Source organism: Andrographis paniculata, unplaced genomic scaffold (genome assembly GCF_009805555.1).
Source record: "Andrographis paniculata isolate CXL003 unplaced genomic scaffold, ASM980555v1 Contig69END, whole genome shotgun sequence".
NCBI lineage: Eukaryota > Viridiplantae > Streptophyta > Magnoliopsida > Lamiales > Acanthaceae > Andrographis > Andrographis paniculata.
The window spans coordinates 1,928,746-1,949,056 of record NW_026137605.1 but is presented as its reverse complement, the minus strand read 5'-3'; the positions used below and the strand labels follow the sequence as shown (position 1 = coordinate 1,949,056).

Here is a 20,311-nt window from a genome sequence, read left to right as displayed (position 1 = left end):
AAATTTTTGAATTTCAATAGTTGCATGATGTGATATAAATAGGTGTTGGTGTGATATTTTGAATGTAAAATTGATTTATAGTATAATATAAAAAATGAAAAATAGATGTTTGATTTGATTTTTTGAGGATAAAAAATAGGATGAATAATGAATGTAAAATCCGAACCGAACAAACACACCCTTAAAACAACATACTCTCTCTTTCCCGTTGGAAGGATAGCGTTTGCTTTTTGTACGTAGATTTTTTAATATTAGTATTATAATGGATTATAGTAAAAAAAAGACAAGAATACCCCTATTAGTATGGTGTAATATAAATGTAATGACATTTGTGTAATATATTGTAAGTTGAAAGGGTATTTATTATGTTAAGTAGGTAGTACAATTACTAAATTAGGAAATGATAACCTTGTTTTGGGACGGACAAAAATAAAAAATGATAACTTTTCAATGGGACAGAGAGAGTATTTTGAGTGGCTCGGAGCAGTAATGTCTTGAACACACTGGGCAACAAACCATAGCTTGTAATTTGTCCAAACACCAATTGAAGGACAGGTTATACAATCACTTGGTCTTTAAAAAATAAAAAATAAAATAAAAAAATAAAAAAATTCTTATTTGAATTTCGTAGAATGCTGAGATGCCATGATTTAGGCAACTATTTCTTGAAGTCAAAAATCAAACAAACCTAATGAATATGGTGACTTTGCGGCGGCTAATAAATTCAGCGCTATGCTGAAAAATACATCGTATATTGTCTAACAGTACATACAATACATAGTATTATTATAAATAACATATTATATATGTTAATATAATACAAATACAATATATAAACTAACAACGCATGTTATAGTTATATAGCACATATAATAATTAATTTTAGCATATGACATAATTTTATACAATACAATGTAATTATGAACAAATAACACATGTTCTTATTACACACAACGTATGTTATTTGTATATATTATGAGTGCTAATTTTGCTGAATTTTCCAAATCAACACATTAACCGTGGTGACTCCTCTATCATTTAACTAAATATGTATACATACACAAATATATATATTTTTGATTTGGTATTTTTGTTTAATATATATATTTATATGAAATATGGAGATTCATATATGTAATATAAAAAAAAGTAACTTCTTATATTAAATACTCCTTCCGTCCAGTTAGAAAGTATACATATTTCTATTTTGGGACGTCCAATTACAAAGTAACCATTTAATTAAATACCCAATTTTTTTCACAAATACCCCTACTTTACATCACATCATTACTTTTATACCAAAAAAGTAAGGGCAAAAATGTCATTTTACTACTTTTACCTACCCACTATAATTAAAATACTATTATTCCTTAATGTTTGCACCAAAAATAATTGTATACTTTTAGCTTGGACGGAGGGAGTATTAGAGAGTGTTCATTAAATAAAAAAAACATATAAATTTTCAGAAACACATTTCCAGCATGTCTAGATTATTTTAGACACTATAAGATAAGTATAATTAAAAATGTAGAGGCGGTCGCAGTTTGAACCCATGAACTTATAGTCACAAGTTCATTTTCACACCACCATACCATTTTTTACGGGACCAAAAATCATTATTGATTCGGAAGACTATTGGATGCATAGTTGTATGTTGGGAGTTGAATTTTTAATAGTAACATTTTTAATTAAAATAATTATTTGATCCTCCCTCCGTCATTCAAATCTATACTCATTTTTCTTGTAGGGTTTTTTATAAAAAAATATTCTCGTTTCTTTTTTAAGTAAAAAATGATTACACTTTTGTACTTTTTTTACTATAAAATAAAAAAGAAACAATTATTACTCACTTTTATTAGAACTCGTGTTGGTCAAATGAACACACATTAGCACGACGGAAGGAGTACAATATAAATATATATTAATAAAATATTGAATTTTATTTATATTTTTTATATAAACAATAAAAATTGAATTAAAAAAATAATGATTTAATTGTAAAAAGAAAAGAAGACAGAAAGAAAGAAAATATGGCATTGAATCAATCATCCCGTGAATTGTGGGATTGCATATAAAATCGATCGCACTAATAAAATAATATACATCATTAACCTAACATTGTTTACTTTTTACGATTATATGTATGTATTCAATGCCATTTTATTTTTATTTCTTGAAATTAATTATTTATAACATCTATATTATTTTAAGATGAATCTGGTAGTTGAACATATTGATTATTGAATTCACTTAGATTATATATATATATATATATATAAGAATACAGTGTGCAAAATATTCGAAATTCGAAAATTCAATCCGAATCAAATCGAAATTTTGAAATTTGGTTCAGATTTCGGATTTGATCGGATTGAATTTTTAACAAATTTTGGATTTTCGAATCGAGTCGGATCGGTGTACTTAAAATCCGAACCAATCCGAAATCCGAAATGTTACATTTTAATATATTTTTTTATTATACATATTTAATATTTTATTAGAAAATATTATATTTTAATATAAAAAACTCAAATTTATTAATTATATTTTAATATATTTAATTTTTATATATTATACATATTTAATATTATAAAATAATAATAAAATATAAAAAAATTAAAATTAAAAAAAATAATAAAAATATTTGGAATTTCGGATTTTTTGGTTTGGTTCGGATTTTTTAGTTCGGATTACGGATTTTCGGATTTCGATTATTTCGGTTCGATTCGAATTGATTTTTTCAAAAATTTCGGATTTTCGAATCGGTTTGGATTTGGCAAAATCTGAACCGAAAATCCGAATGTTCACCTCGATATAAGAATTGCAATAATTGAACTTTGAAAAAAAAAAAAAAAAAGAGAGGGAAGAAAATATGCCCATTATTGTTTTATTTATTTTTTTCTTGCATGCATATGTTCAATATTGTAACTAAATTGAGGATGTGTTTTTATGTTAGTGTTATTTATTTTATATATTATTTTTTACGTGATAATTGAAGTAAATCAATACATTTGCCACGTCAACAACATAATCAGCGGCTATGCGATCAAGTCAGCATCACGGATCAATATATATAATATGGGTGACCAATATATATTTATACATATTTTAACATATTGATAAATACAACATATATATTATATTATAAATCATCATACACTATCTTATAATACAACATATGTTGATTTGACCACATATGTTGATTTAGTCAAATCAACACGATATCACAGGATCGGTCTAATAATAATATAAGGTCACATTTACTAAATAAAAGAATTATATTTATTATTTATTTATATTCTAAATAGGCTAAATAGCATCAAATTCACATGTGGTTTCACGAAATTGTACGAAATTCCTCGTACTTTTTAAATTACGTCAGACTCCCTTGTAATTTCATAAACTCTGCGTATAACCCTCTCGGCTCTCTTTATTTAATGTGGTTTGATCTGCAAGCGCCCAAAATACGAATAAGTTTCAAAATTTTCATAAATTATAAATATAGTTATTATTCTTATTATTTAAAGTCAAGAAATAGTAAATATACTCATAATTAGTTATTTTTATCTGATTTTAAAAGTTTTTTTTACTGTTATTTAAGGCTAAATATAACATAAATAAAAATATTTATAACTTTAGGAGTTTAGAAATGAATATTCTGAAATTCATTAGCAATTTGAGCGCGTGTAAGTAAAAAACTAATAAATAAAGATGACCGAGGGGATTTTCCGCATAGTTTATGAAACCACGAGGGAATTTGACGCAATTTTGAAAATATAGAGAATTTTATGCAATTTTGTAAAATCACATATGAATTTTGTGCAATTTAATATTTTAAATATACTTTTTTTTATTATTAATGGACAAATCAAATATTAAACTATTGTCATATATAAAACCAGATGTATTTACATCTACTTGTATTTTTTAAAAAAAAAAAATAGTTTTGAACAATTTAATTTATAAAAAGTACACGCACAATTTAGATAGATATTTATTTTTTGAGTTATAGAAATTTTGTGAATAATATAAGATTAATATTTTGACATTATTTTTTGTAAATAAAATATATATTTAACTAATATTTTTGAAAAAGTTGAATAGTGATAATTTTTTTTAAAAAAAAATATATTTCTTCAGTGGCATTTCAATTAAATTAGTAATATAGTATTTAAGATAATGGAGTTTAGTAAGTTAATAATAATAATAATAATAATAATAATAATAATAATTTATGATATTATTTTTATATGAATGGGGGAATATGAGTGTGTTCTTTTAGAAAAAAAAAATGCAAACAAGTTTCCAAAAAATTTAATATATTACACACATTCATTATTTTATTACCTACACAATTTTTGTATACCTCACAAAAATATCCAAACAAATACACCCTATGATTTCCTAGAGACTAAATTTTTATACTATGATATAATTTATATTTATGATTAATATAAATTAATTTTATAAAAAATATGAAATTTTAAATATAAATAAAAATATTTAATTATTAATGAGATATAGAAATAGAAAGTTTTGAATACCTCGTGTAATAATTAATATTATATTTATGAAGTTAATTAAATTAATTTATATTTATTAAATTTATTTTAAATAAATAAATTTTATTAAAAAAAAATAAAAACATGTCAAATGGAGACAAATTTAAAAAATATATATATATAATATCAATCAATTTGAAAGAAAATGGAGTCTTTATTATTAACCTGATCTATCTACACTTACTTGTATGTTAAAAAATTAAAAAGGTAAGCTAAATTTAGATAGACATTTCTTTAGATTTCTTTTTAAAAAATAAAAAAGAAAAAATTGATAATTGATATAATACTTTATTAAATAAATATATTTTTAATATAATACTATTTCAAAAAACAAAAATTGAATAACTGCAAAATTTAAAAAACATCGTATAAAAATATACTACTCTCCTCGTCCCATGTAATATAGACATGTTACTGTAGATACGAGAATTTATATTAAGTATAATTAATAAATAATTAAAAAATATATTAATAAAAATAATTATTGATTAAAATTAAGATAACTAAATAATTTAATTAAAATTAAAAAAATTATAAAAAAAGACAAATTATATGAAATTGAAAAAAATAAAAAATATAAACAAATTATATAAGATAGGAGGAGTACATTTTAAAAATATATAACAAAATATATTTTAAATTTTAAATGCACATTCCATTTCCACCATTAATAAACGCATCCTAAAATGGCAGCAACGCCCACAATTATAATACTTTCTTTAAAAACATAAACCATGTACTTACGGTGTGTTTGTTCGAAGGATTTTGAAGGATTTCCACTATTCATCCAATTTTTTTCCCCCAAAAACATCAAATCAAACACCTATTTTTCATTTTTTATATTATACTAAAAATCAATTTTACATTCAAAACATCACATCAAACCCTATTTATATCACATCATACAACTATTCAAATTCAAAATTTTTACTATTCAAATCCCAATCCAAAATCCAAACCCCCAAACAAACACACCCTTAAGTGCATTTTTTATTTTTATTATATATATATATTATTATTTTATTTTATTATATTTTATATTATTTTTTTAAAAAAAGGAACCTACCAGGGTGGGCGGTATCGATTGAGTTCATCCTTTCTCATAATGACGAATCATTAATCCCACCATTAGCCTCTGCAAATTGCAATGCAACAAACATCAAACGCCAATGGATTCCCATCCAAATCCAGACTTCAAGATCGACTATCAATCATACTCGCCATTGATTGATTCCTCTCACGCTTCCCTCCCTCCATGAATGACCATCATCACCCTCACTATATGCTCTGCTCTGCTCATAATCATCAATTCCAGAATTTATTCATCTCTGTTGTTGTTGTTGCTGTTCTACAGGTTTCCGATTGATTCTGTTTCGGTTAGAGAAGTGTGTTGTTAAGCTCTGGATGAGGACCGTTAATGGCGGATAAATTGAGGATTTGAATTTTCGTGATGGATTTGGGGGTTTTTGCCCTTATTTTGTTCCTAACCCTAATTTTAAACCCCTCGGCTGCACAAGAGCTCAATTCAGATGGATTCTTCGTCTCCAAGTTTCTGCAGAATTTTGGAATCCAAATCCCCAACGCCACGCACTGTTCATGGAGAGGTGTGTTCTGTGATCTTACGGGCGCGAACATCGTCAGATTGGAGTTCTCCAATTTAGGGCTTTCTGGGCCGATTCCTGACAACACGATCGGGAAGATGGTTAAGCTTCAGCATCTAGATCTCAGCAGCAATCAAATCACTGCTCTTCCGAGTGATTTCTGGAGCTTGAATTCACTCACTCACCTCGATCTTTCACTCAATCGACTCTCCGGTGAGTTATCGAACAACATCGCCAATTTCGCGCAGCTTCGGACTCTCGATCTTTCTTCCAACAATTTCTCCGGGAGCATACCTGAATCCATCGGCGTCTTGACGAGTTTAACCGCCTTGAATTTGAGCTACAACGTCTTCGATTCTTGGATTCCGCAGGCGATTGTGCACTGTTCTTCGTTGGCTTCAATGGATCTCTCGGCGAATAAGCTGAACGGTTCTCTACCTGAAAGGTTTGGCGTTGCTTTCCCTGCGTTGAAGCTCTTGAACATGGCGGATAATGAAATTTCCAGCAGGGATTCGCCGGATTTGTTCAGGATGAATTCGATTCAATACTTTAATGTCTCCGGCAACTTGTTTGGTGGTCCGATCGGCGTCTTCGCCGGAGCTGTCGAGGTCGTTGATCTCAGCCGGAATCAGTTTGAGGGCAATGTAGGTCAGTTAGCCTACAATCTATCGAATTTGGTATATTTGGATATATCTGAGAACATGGTCAATGGCGAATTTGGCGTTGATTTCAGCCAAATTTCGAATCTCCGGCATCTAAACATTGCCGGGAATATATTCAGCAAGCAACAGTTTGTGCGTGTCGATACGCTTTCGAGCTTAGAGTATTTAAACGTATCGGGATCAAGTTTAGTAGGCAGCATCCCCGGCAAGATTGCCGGATTAAGTAGCTTGACCGTTCTTGATGTGTCGAGCAATGAGCTGACCGGACCGATCCCGTCTGCCCTGTTGGAACGTCTCCCTGGAATGAGGAGTTTCAACTTCTCGGGCAACCGTCTCAGTGTTTGCCCGTCGGGTTTCCCCGTCGACATCCTCGAGACATCGTTCCGCGGATTGGTGAGCATCTGTCCAATCGCCGCCGATCCGCAGCGTCTCAAAAGGACAGGTTCGAATCGTACCGGTGGATTGAAGCTCGGGCTCGCGCTATCGATCTCGTTGATTGTCGTACTCGTCTTGTTGCTATTTTTGGCCTTTGGACGTCGTCGGAGGAAGAATCGGATGTGGGCGGTGAGACATGCATTTTATGAGGAGGAATGTAGTTTCGATTCGGGATCTTGGGCTACTACGGATGCCAAACAAACGGCGCCCGTTCCAGTCAACGACAAGCAAGAATTGTCGATTTCGGCGCCGGTCATAATCTTCGAGAAGCCGTTGACGAATTTCACATACGCAGACTTAATGTCCGCGACTCGTAATTTCGACCGTAGTATGTTGTTGGCGGAAGGTTGGTTTGGGCCGGTTTACAGTGCACTATTTCCGGGACAAGGTTTTCGTGTAGCCATCAAAGTTTTGGTTCGAGAATCGCCGATGACCGATCGGGAAGCCATAAAAGAACTCGACTATCTCGGTCGAATCAAGCATCCGAATCTCGTAACCCTAACGGGATATTGCTTAGCCGGAGATAAGAAACTCGTTATCTACGAGTATATGGACAACGGGAACCTCCGAAATTTGCTCTATAGTTCCGTCAATGGAGGTCAATCGACGGGTAACGAAAATGATCCCGTCAGCGTTAAAGGGTTACTACCAAGTTGGAGGTTCCGATTCAATATTTTACTCGGGTCGGCTCGTGCCCTCGCGTTCCTTCACCACGGTTGCTCGCCGCCGATCGTCCATCGAGACGTTAAAGCGAGTAGCGTGTATCTCGACAACAACTTAGAGCCGAGATTATCTCACTTCGGCCTAGGTAAAATCTTTGGAGACGTGGTCGAGAACGAAAACGTCGATCGCGGGACGACGGGATATTCCGCTCCCGAGCTTCTTGGCCCGGAGAGCGGCGCCCCGTCGACGAAATCGGATGTATACGCGTACGGAGTGATTCTTTTCGAGCTACTTACGGGGAAAAAGCCCGTTGGAGACTATTATTCTGAGACGGATGATTCAGAATTGGTCAGTTGGGTGAGGCGACTCGTGAGGACAAACGACGGGATTTGTTCGATCGATCCGAAGATTCGCGGGAATGCGCCGGAGAGGAAAATGGCGGAGGCTTTGAAGATCGGGTATTTGTGCACGGCGGAGGTCCCGTCAAAGAGGCCGAGTATGCAACAAGTGGTGGGATTGCTTAAGGATCTCGAACCAGTCACCGAAGAATGAACAATGTTGTTGTGTCTTGAAATATTGCTCGTGTAATGATACGAGGATCTTTTGTTATAGCGTTGACGATGCCGGGCGTCCTTACGGCGCCGGGCTTGGGTGGCCTGGGGCGTCGGGCGGGATGGTCGTTGGTTATAAACTCTTGTTTTTTTTTTTTTTTTTGGATACAAGCTTAATTTATGTGCCCGATTTGAGCTTTAACTTTGTTTATCTGGTGTTGGATACGATGTTTTGTATATTTTGTTCGGATTTTGTTATTAATTTTTTTAAGAACAATGGTTAAGATTTTTGGGCACGATTTAATATTATTTGTTTACTTTTTGTAGGAACATAATTAATATTTTATAGGGTAAGTAAATTTGGAAACTTTTTATAAGTGTGAATTTTACTTCTGCTAAGTACTCTCCTATTAATTTTGTTTTATTCTTTTTGTCTCACCTTATTTTTAAGTTTTTATAGATAAAAAAAATAAAAAAAATTAGACAAGTGTATAATTAGTAAAATATTTAAAATTATAAATTATAAAATTTATTAAAGTGTATAATTAATTTTTTTTAAAAAAAATGACATTGTATGGAATGAACAAATATAAAAAATATGATCAAATTATATAAATTATCTTTTATTAAGAAATGTGTCGACAAAATTTTTTAATACGAATATTAAAAATAATTGTAATACTAATGTTGATTTTTAAATTGTTTAGTGATAATTTTTTATGCTTTCATGAGTGACAATAATATACTCCCTCTGGTCATGCAAATCTGTGTTCATTTGACCGGATACGAGAATTTAATAAAAGTGAATAATAATTATTTTTTTTTTATAGTAAAAAGAAGTACAAAAATATAATAATTTTTTACTTAAAAGAAAAATAATAATAATTTTCGATTATAACAAAAAAATAGTGAGCATAAATTTAAACGACGGGGGTAATAAATACATATAAATTCGAAGCTTTTAAGCCATTTATAAATGGCAATAATAAAACTGTAGGTAAGTAAATTGAATTATGGATATGTTTAATTATGAATAAGTAAATTCGCGCGTGCTCATTAGACACTATTATGGTTGATCTTTCAATGTCATGACAAGTAATTATTATTATTTTTTTTAAAAAAAAACTTAGTATAAAATAATTAAAAATAAAAAAATAACTTGTCTAACGGGTGCAAACCCAAGTCCCACATCGGAAATTGTCAAGAAAATTTCACATCTTATAAGTTCCGAGTGAACTCCACTATAATGGAGGATATCAAAAAACAAATCCTCCAAAACAACTGTTTGTATTAAAATATTTGATTTTATTTTTTTCTAATATATTCAATTATGTTTTTTGAGTTTAGAATGTTTGAAATTTTTTTGTTATTAGTTATTGAAAATTGTAAAAGTGTTATAAAATTATTTATTTTTATTATAGTTAGATTTAAAAAATAATATATTTTTATTGAAATATATAAATAAATTTTTTTTTTTATTGAAAATGATGTAAAATATAAAATAATAAATTTTTCATGTATATATTTATTATGTTAGTTATCGATTAGTTCATTATATTTATATTTTTTAATAAATTTAATTTATTTTTAATATAAAATTTATATAATGTAATTTTAATATAAAAATAAATTATTAATATTTATAGTTTCTATTTTATGTTGATTTTATTAAATTTATATATTTTACAATTAAAATAATTTATATATAAAAATTAATTATTTTAAATTTATAAAAGTAAAACTATAATATAATAAAATATTATACTATAATTACTAAATAATTTGTGTGAAATCCATAATAAATTTTTAAGGGCATATAAGAAATAATTTTATTTTTTAAAAAAAAAAAACTATTTCAAAAAGCTAATTTACCAAACACCTAAATTATCTTTTTGACCGGTCAAACAACTAAAAACTTTTAATAAGCTAAAAGATTTTCAAAAACCTATTCGCCAAACACCCTCTATATCTGTCGCCTAGGATATATTTCTTTAGCATAATTTTTCCAAATTTTATTATTTAAACTCTGTATTTTTTGAAAAAAAAAATATTCACAAAACATTCCATTAAACATTAATTTCATATCAAATCCAAATCAAATTTTTTCTAAACTCATCAAAAGAAACGCAGGAAACAAACTATCCTGAAAATAAATAGAAATAATAGGTATATCTCTTAATAATAGTTGAATAAAAACATACTTTTAATTATATAGATATAATGCTTTAATATATATATATAGAGAGAGATTCCAATATAAATAGATTTATTTAAAAATTGAGTATAAATGACAAAAAGTTTAAGATTTTATTTATATAAGTGCATTTATAAATTTTGATACTACATATAAAACATATATATTTCTTTCGTTTCACTTATTATATTAATTTTTTTTTTATTTTGATATGTTCTATTTATTTTGTATATTTTTTTTAAATAAGTATACATTTTAATTTTATTTTAAATTTTTAAATTTATAATTTTAATTAAATTAATTAGTTATATTAATGTTAATTTATAGTTATTTTTATTATATAATACTCCCTCTGTCCCATATATCGTGTCTGCTGCTACACTGTAGGTACTGTATTTTAGCAGAGGTGTAATTAATACATAATTAAGAATGTATTAGTGAAAATAATTATCCTATAATATAAATAATTATAAATTAAAATTAAGATAACTAATTAGTTTAATTAAAATTTTAAAAAAATAAAATTAAAAAGGTTAAAATAGATTAAAGTGTATAATCATTTTCCAAAAAAGGAAAGTGACATGGTATGTGGGACGAGCAGAAACGTGGACATAGTATGTGGGACGGATGGAGTAATTATTTTAACTAATACATTATTAAATATTTAGTAATTATATCACTCCTAAATTTTTTTATCTACAATAAAAAGTGGACATAATACTAAACAAAGAGAATGTTTTAAAATATTAAATCAAATAACTATTTCTATAAATATTTTGGTACATCATACATAATTTAAAAATTATAGCAAATATATTGACAAAAATGTATTATATCTCCGTCCATCCAGCTACAAAGTATAGTATTTTTATGTTGGAACGTCCAATTATAAAGTAACAATTTTATTAAATACTCTATTTTTTTTTTTACAAATATATTTACTTTACATCGTATCATTACTTTATACCAAAAAATAAAAATAAAAATATCATTACATTACTTTTACCTATCCACTATAATTAAATTATTATTATTTTATAAACTTCAAGCCAAAATTAAATATATACAATGGGGTGTGTTTGTTTGGGGGATTGAATTTTGAGTTGGGATTTAAATAGTAAAAATTTTAAATTTGAATAGTTGTATGATGTGACATAAATAGGTGTTGATGTGATATTTTAAATGTAAAATTAATTTTTAATATAATATAAAAAAATAAAAAATAAGTATTTAATTATATATTTTTTGAAAATTTTTTTTGAATAAATAGTATAAATCCAATTCAATTCCCCAACCAAACACCCCCCCCATATTGTATCGACGAGGCAGTATAATTCAAACACGCAGGAACAATGGGCCGCGTTAGAGCCCAGCGTTTTTAACCTAAGTGGCTCGAACATAAACACCAAGGGCAAAAACGTCATTTCATACTAAAGACTATAAAGCTCAAAGGAGAGTCAGCTATGAAGGAAATGAGGAACTGAGGGTGGAGGGAGGAAATTAGGGTTTCGTAAGGGTGGTTGCCCCTCCCTCTCTCCCAATGATTTCCACCAAATCGGAACAACAGCCCTTCTTCAGAATCTTAACTGAACTGAAACGAAACATGGTTTGTTTACTTGTGTTTTTGATCAGAGGTCGGGGATGGTAGCCATGGCGACTGACGTGCTTCTGCTGTTCATGAATCCTTGGCTTTGATCCAGATCCTATGTTGCATTGCAACTACTACTACAACAACAATAATAATAATAATAATAATCGTGATCGGATGGGTGGGCGAAAGAGGAGGCTGTGATGATAAATCGTATTAGTTTCCTCTGCGGTGGGGTTACGAGAAGCTCCGGCTCGTATCTTGGCGTGGCGACCCGGTCGGCATTTGAAATTTGCAACCGGCGGCGAGTCGCCGTTTGTACGCAGCCATGGCGAGGTCGGACTCTCTTTTCCCCTTTTTTTCGGATCTGAGCCTCTGTTTACATTTTTTTCGAACATTTTTTCTGGTGTTTATGGTTAAAGAGAAGTTCGTTTTGGAAATTAGTGTAATGCTCTTATGAGCTGTGGGGTAGATCTGTGGATCCAATGAATCTTTCTTCAAATTTCGTTAACTCGTGATTTCAAAAATGGATTTGGTAGTTCGGGAATTATGTGGAGAATCTAGGGCAAATATTTGAAGCCATGCCTAGTGTGTGTAGTTTAAGAGAGGAAGACATTCTAAGGAGATGAAATAAACAGCCATTGATAGTTTCTGTTGTTTGAAGAGTTTTGTATTTTAAATCTTTTGAAATGAAAATAAAGTTCGAAATTAGTGCGTTGAGTTTCCTTTGTGTTATTCTTTTTCGAGTTTTGTGTTGATTTTTATTTTGAGTGTATCACATCCTTACAGCTATCCAAATCAAAACACAAAATCAAATTTCGAGTAAACAAACGCTAGTTATTCGGATGTGATGTTTCTTTTTTTTTAAAAAATTTCCTTTGGATTTGGGTGGATATGGCTGTTAAGAGGCCCGCATCTTGGCAAGGCAACCCGGATGGCATCCGGGGATCAAGTTCCCGGATGCAACCGGTGAGTTTGCAGCCATGGCGTGGCTACGATATGATCTTTCAACCTAAAATTGGTGTTGATGTGATGTTTGAGTTGGAAAACACGGTTTCACGCATACCGATTTGGAATTTTAGTCCCTATCTCCTAAACTTCTATCGGCGTGGAGCTTAGGTGATGAATGTGAATTCTTGAATGTATGTCCTCCTCCGACATTGGTATTGAATGGAGGTTTTGATGATGATGATGATGATGAATTTGGAGTGCCATTTGGATTGGGGTGGATCAGGCAGTACGTGTCCCATATCTTGGCAAGGCAACCTGGATGGCATCGGGGGATCCAATTTCTCGGATGCAACCGGTGAGTTTGCAGCCATGGCTTGGTACTTTTATTTCGCCTGATCATCCCTGATGTTCCGAGCATTCCAATTCTCATCTAATCCTATGGTTTCGCCAGCACGGCCATAGCAGATATGTTTTAAATGACTATCTCACCTACAAGCGTATGCGTAAAAGAATATGTATTATTTATTTATATGTTATGGAGTTAACCGACACATGTCAAGAGCCTAATCTATATATTTTTTTTGTTGAATTGGTCTATATCAAGCAAGTTACACTGAAATTCCCCTAAGATTGTTTGGTAATGAAGAAGCAAGCAGCCGAGATGCCAAATTTGTCGCAAATTCTGGTAAGATTCTCATACTTGCTTCTCTGTTTATTAGCCATATAATGAATATAGGTGTTGAACTTGTTATTTTCCTGTGCTGTAGGAGACAGTTTTGCAAACCGGCAGACGAAAAGGTCTGGTGGAATGTTTTATGGATAATTGTTACATGTTCGTGATTGTTTCTTGATTTATAGCAAGTTTGTTGGCATGTGGTGAATTGGATTCACGCATCTATTTGGATGGATCGAACCCGAGTTACGGGGAATGTCTCACCCCATGTCTACAAGAATTTGACTATATATGCATTTTGTTTGTTAAGTGTTAACTATGTTTTAAGTTTGTAGTTGATATTCTTTGTGAAATGCTTTCATAGGTATCATTGTATACATTCAATTACCATATGTCATAAGAACAAAATAGTTCCCTTTGAGTTAATAGGTTCAGATCCCCGACACCTTACGGCAACTGTCACAAATGGTTCGCCTAGTGTGATTTTTCCGTCGAATCTGGTTTGCAGGGTATTAGGTTTGATCGGGTTTATCCAATGCGCATTTTCGGGTAACGATTGCGAATTTCATGTCATAAAAAAAAAAAAAATAGTTACCTTTGGTTACAGTGCTAACTATTAATTCTTTTCGGATGCACCTAGTAAATATTCGGAGAGCACTAACTTTTAGGGTGTGTTTGTTTATAGTCTGAATTTTGAGTTGGAATTTATATAATAAATATTTTATATTTGAATGATGTAATACAAATACGCTGTTTAATGTAATATGTAATATTTTGAATGTAAAATTGATATTTAATATAATATATTTCTTCCGTTTTTTAACAATTTATTTATATTCTTATAACAAGTTATTCATTTTTTTTATTTTTTTTTTGTACTTGCATTGTTTACTTAACATTATACTAATACAATAATCTTTCTATTATACAATATAATCTTAATATTTGCAAAAAGTAAACATATAAGTAAAAAAAAATTATTTTTTCTGTTCCATAATTAAGTATTCATTTACTTTTTGCTACAAATTAAAAAAAAATTACAAAATATTTTTATTAGTTTCTTATAATAGTATAGAAAATTATATAAATATAAGTATATTTTTAACATTAAATATAATAAAAAAAATAAAATTGTTAAAATAAATTTATTTTATATTTAAAATATTATATCAAATTTCTATTTATATTATATTAAATAATTATTTAAATTTAATTTTTTATTATTCAAAAATTCAAACTCAAACCTAAAACAAGCAAACAAACATGCTACATGAATCTGATAATAAAATTTTAATTCAACTATTCTTGATTTGGTTTGAATAGTAAGATTCAGCGCCAAATAAATTATTTTGGTTAGTATTTTATATAAATTCAAATATTAAATTATAAAATGAGCGCCAAATAAAACCCTAATTCTAATTTCAGAGACCCCTCTACAGAGTCACAGTTGGGCGCCCGCCGCCCCGCTCGCCGGAGAAGATGAAGTTCAAGGCGTACCTGACGGACGACGGAATCAACCTCCTGACGCACCGAATCCTCTCCGCTCTCGAGAAAATCGGTAAGATCTGTCACCTCTACCTCAACCGCCACCACCTATTCTTCCTCCACAACCTCCTCTCCCCCGACGGCCTCCACTCCGTCGCGCAATTCAACCACCGCTCACTCTTCCACGACTACCGCATCACCAGCCAGAACGACGACCGCATCGCCTTCTCCATCGACCTCTCCCTCCTCCACCGCGCCCTCCGCTCCATCCTCGCCATCTACAACAACTCCAGAGACATCAACTCCCACGGCGTTCAAATCAAACTCGTCAAAAAATCCCCTCCGCACAACAACCACCCCACGCCTTACCTCACCTTCGAAGCCAACGGCTACACCTCCGCCGTCGTCCAGGACGTTCCGATCTCTAAACCTCTCTCCCGCACCGACGTCCACGACCTCCAAATCGCCGTGGAGAACTCTCAGGATATGCCGGCGACGCTAGTCAAATCGCCGGAGCTGATTTCGCTGCAAAACCTAGTCGACCGAATGAAGCACGTCGGCGACGTAATCGAGGTTTCGATTACGAAATACGGAGATCTGAATCTATACATTTCGACTAGCTTGGTCACGTTGGGGACTGAATTTGAGAATCTGGTGATTCTCGGAGAGAGAGTTGATAAGGCGGCGGCGGCCATGGGAGAGGAGAGGTTGAGAGGGAAGAATAGGATTGAAAGGGCGGTGGAGAGAGGAGACGCCATGAGCGTGCAGGTGAATGTGAAGCATTTAGTTAAGTGCCTGGAGTACAGCTGTTTGGCCAAACCTGATTCTGCGTTCTTCGGAATTGGTCGGCATGGATCTTGCTTGGTTGTGATTTTTGAGTTCTTCGTTCCCGGCACGAGGCAGACTGATAAATCTATCAGTCTCCATTGTAGGCTGCCTGTGCTTGATCCAGGCTCCAATTGAAGGCCATGGCGGAGTTTGCTTTGCAGCCATGGTTTGCTTATTTGGTTACCCTTGTTCATACATTTTAAATTTGGGTTTGTTTGAATATTTTACTGGATTTTTATTATTTGGAGAAAATATCAAATTAAATACTTCATCCGTTCAAAATAATTTACAGTATTTATATTTTTGTCTATTTTTTAACAATTGATATTTTTTTATTTTTGGTAAAAATTACTTTCTCCGTCGTTCAAATCTATACTCAATTTTGTTTTTGGGTTGTCATCTAAAAATATTCTCATTTTTTTTAAGTAAAAAATTATTCTACTTTTGTACTGTTTTTTACTATAAAAAGAAAAATTAACAATTATTATTTATTTTTATTATAATTTGTGTCCGGTCAAATGAACACACATTTGCATGAAGGAGAAAATATTAAATAAAAATATATTTAACAAATATAAATCAATTTAATTAATTAAATAACATACAATATCATAAATAACGTAGACTTACTTAAAATCTCTTTATTTCTATATCTTATATTAATTATAAATAAACAATTTGTTTTATTTACCTGTATTATAGAAAATTTTATTGTCTATAAAATGATATCTATATTGTATATATTTTTAAATATTTAAACATATATTTTAATTTTTTAATCATATATATTAAATTACTTTAAAACTATAAATATTATTAATTATAAAAAAATAATATAATAATATTATAACTAATTAAACATTCTTATCTTAAATACGGTGTGCTTAATCAAAGGGTTTAATTCGTGTCCCTAATCAAATGATTTAATTCATGTAAGACATCGAGAGTATATTTATATATATTTTTTTATCTTCCCGTCTTTAGATAAACATTTTATTAGAATTATACAATATAAAAATAATAATATTTGTATAATATAATATAAATTAAGATATTTTTAATAGATAGCACTCACCTTTTTTTATATCTTCTAAATATTATGCAATATTTTTAAAATAAAAATAATTAAATATATTAATTTCTATCTCACACTTTATCTCATCGTATTCCTTAACATACACTTGTCTTTTTCATCATATAAATTTTCTCGTATCGAAACAAATATTATACCGAACAAAAAAATATATATATTTTGTTATAAAACATATAGTTAAAGAGTAGAGGAAAGTAGAAGTACTATATCAATATTTATTTCCATTATTATCAAACAATTATTTCAAATAAAAAATTTAAGGCAAAACTGTCTATATCCCCGTGTGATTTAGAAACTCGACACCTTTTTCTTGTATTTTAGAAACTGTTCGTACCACTCCCCTGTATTTTTTAAAATCTTGGACACTCTCCCATTTCATCATTTCAGCTTCACAGTGTTATATTTTTCACCTTATGGACCGTTGTATCCCTTAATTAAATAAGTGTGACATAATCTTTCTCTCTCATCACTCACTCTTTCCTCTCCCACCGACAAGAATCCCTTGCGACCACCCCACCCCCTCCCGACACCGTTCGCAACAACGGAAGGCAGCGGCCACCACGACGAATGCCTGACCACCACTTCCCTGACGACCATCACTGCGAACACGCGACATGGATTTAAGAATGAACAACCAACCTTATTTCTCCAATCGCTGAACTTGTAAGTCACGATTCCAATTTTCTTTTCAGTCTGCATTGACAACAATTTCGGGTTGAGAAGTTCTCCGATTTTGAAAGTCTGTTCCTTGGTTTTAGATTAGGGCTATATCGGGTTGAGAAGTTCCCCAATTTATCATAAGAAGAATTGGTGTTCAATTAGATAATTTGTTTTTTCCTTTTATACATTTTCATTGGTGTCTCCGCAAACACAAAGGATGCACATTCAGATAGGAAATTAGTCGATGTAATTTCATTGGTATCTTCTTCGATATTACACAATAATATTTGGTTTCAAATATGTACCTGAAAATACTAAATCGGAGGCTGAGCAATGTCGAACAAGGAATTCAGAGGTTGAGAGATGCCGAACAAAAAAATCTGGATCGGATTTGCTTTTTCTGTGCGAGAGAACGATTGACATAGATTGGAAGAACTTGAAAGGGTGGAAAGGTAAAATGGGGAGTTTGGGTATTCAAAGGAAACAATTGCACATATACTTGCTTATTCCGCGCGTGAAAACCAACCGCCGTTAACTTCTAATGTTGGGGGTTATGCGTAAAGTTTCTGAAAACACAATGGAGTGCTACGCAATTTCTAAAATACAGACAAAAAATGTACCGAATTTCCAAACCACATGGGGATATAGACAATTTTGTCAAAATTTAAAAGCCTGTATTGAGATATTATTGTTAATTGTACATTATATACTGTGGTATTGTTTTAACAAACAATCACTATTTTAATTAAAAAAATTTACTGTTTAAATAAAAAATCCTTTTTGAAGTAGTATTGTTATTTGCTTAGTTGTACATTATATAACATATAATATATGATATGTATTTAATATACACCGGTATTCATTTTTTTTGACTTCACAAGATAATAGCTATCTTTTAAAGTAGAAATTTTTAGACAAGATTGTGTCATTTAGCAGGATATTAAAACAGGAAGATTTCATATTTGAGGTTTATTTGAAGTTCACAGTACTGGGTTGTTTGTTTAAATAAAGGATTTTGGAAGTAAATTGATTCTTTTGTTCGATAATTGAAGAATTTAGATGAGAAGTGTACGAAACTATTAGGAGAAAATGATGAAATGATATATTAGGATGAAACGATGAAGTGGTAGGAGAGGGTTTTAGTGAGAAGTGTAGAAGATATTAGAAGCATTTGGTATTTCCATGTTGTTCATCATTTTCCTGCAATTAAAAATTTCTCATTTTCATTTACTTTCAATATTCCAGTCTTTTGCTTGCTTACAAGCCAAATGGATTTTATTTTATTTTTATTCATGGGAAAATTTTCCGACAGACCGGAGAATATCAATTTGAGGGCCGAGAACAGATCAGGTATACTAGAGAAGCTCTGCTTCAGCTGAGGAAGGTAATGTTCTTTCCTATGCATGTACACACTTATTGTTGGGTTTATAATTTAGTTATTTTCTAATCTTGATTAATTGACTTTTATCAATTTTTTGTTGACATCTTAAATGTAGCTTGCAAAGGAAACTGTTTGCGATTTCATTCTCGGAACCTGATCATTGCTACATGCATCAATTAATATGACGATAGCGCCATTGTTAGGTTGATTCCTACTTATGAATTGTATACTTGTATTTTCTATCTATTATTCATCCGTGCAGATAATAGATATATATATATATATATATACATCAAAGAAAGAATGTCTAGAGACTTTATTTAACACTCTATAAGTTTTTAGGACATCCTATATTTTCTACACCTATCATAACCATGATACATATTTCAATACAGTTAACATGAATGAATAGTGATTCCATGTAATCCACTCGTTGAATTTGGTTATTATTTAAAGCAATTGAACATTTTTAAAATTTTCCATTTGCAAATACAGCTTGTTTTGTGTCTTTTTGCATGATTACAATTAGAGCCGGCAAAAACAGACCCCGACGCGACAACCCGACACGACATAATTGGGTTTGGGTTAAAAATTTCAACCCAATTATGTATACGAATTGACACAAACCCGACACGATAGTACACGGGTCGGGTTAGAGTTGAGGCTCTCAAATCGAACCTGACACGACAACCCGATTATAATATATTAATATTGATTAATATGTTTATTATATACGTAAAATAATCATAATTTAATAATTTTCTCATAAATTAATTTAAACTAAGTTCAATTTTAAATAATTCAACCTAATTTACGCCCAAACCAATAAAAATTAACATAACACAACAACATAACAAAAAATTATTTAATTTGAATCAAGAAATTAGACTTAATTATGTATACGGGCCAACATGAGTCAATTCAAACACGACACGATAATAAACGGGTTAACACGAATTCGAGACGAATCAACTCATTAGCAGC

General features: G+C 30.8%; 3 protein-coding genes and 1 long non-coding RNA gene across 7 annotated transcripts; all 4 read left to right on the top strand.

Moving 5' to 3' along the window:
- Nucleotides 1-5,651: 5,651 nt before the first annotated feature.
- On the top strand, nt 5,652-8,776 carry LOC127264116 (probable LRR receptor-like serine/threonine-protein kinase At2g24230). The gene has a single exon (XM_051293505.1). The coding sequence runs from the start codon at nt 6,013-6,015 to the stop codon at nt 8,473-8,475; it is 2,463 nt and encodes an 820-aa protein (XP_051149462.1). The 5' UTR covers nt 5,652-6,012; the 3' UTR covers nt 8,476-8,776.
- Nucleotides 8,777-12,140: 3,364 nt separating this feature from the next.
- On the top strand, nt 12,141-14,330 carry LOC127264023 (uncharacterized). Of its 4 annotated transcripts, none has more exons than XM_051293355.1 (4): nt 12,141-12,592; nt 13,491-13,562; nt 13,812-13,892; nt 13,975-14,330. In XM_051293355.1, the coding sequence occupies exons 1-4, from the start codon at nt 12,460-12,462 to the stop codon at nt 14,028-14,030; spliced, it is 342 nt and encodes a 113-aa protein (XP_051149312.1). In that variant the 5' UTR covers nt 12,141-12,459; the 3' UTR covers nt 14,031-14,330. The 4 variants fall into 4 exon arrangements, with proteins under 4 accessions (XP_051149312.1, XP_051149311.1, XP_051149314.1 ...); XM_051293354.1 differs by having other exon boundaries at nt 13,376-13,562; nt 13,816-13,892; XM_051293357.1 differs by having other exon boundaries at nt 13,376-13,562.
- An 863-nt stretch (nt 14,331-15,193) lies between these two features.
- LOC127263769 (uncharacterized) lies at nt 15,194-16,479 on the top strand. Its single transcript, XM_051292978.1, has one exon. It carries the CDS (start codon nt 15,360-15,362, stop codon nt 16,326-16,328), a length of 969 nt encoding a protein of 322 aa, XP_051148935.1. The 5' UTR covers nt 15,194-15,359; the 3' UTR covers nt 16,329-16,479.
- Nucleotides 16,480-17,854: 1,375 nt separating this feature from the next.
- LOC127264094 (uncharacterized) lies at nt 17,855-19,553 on the top strand. Its single transcript, XR_007841609.1, has 3 exons — nt 17,855-17,949; nt 19,259-19,330; nt 19,443-19,553. It is a non-coding gene; the product is annotated as an uncharacterized LOC127264094 (long non-coding RNA).
- Nucleotides 19,554-20,311: the final 758 nt, after the last annotated feature.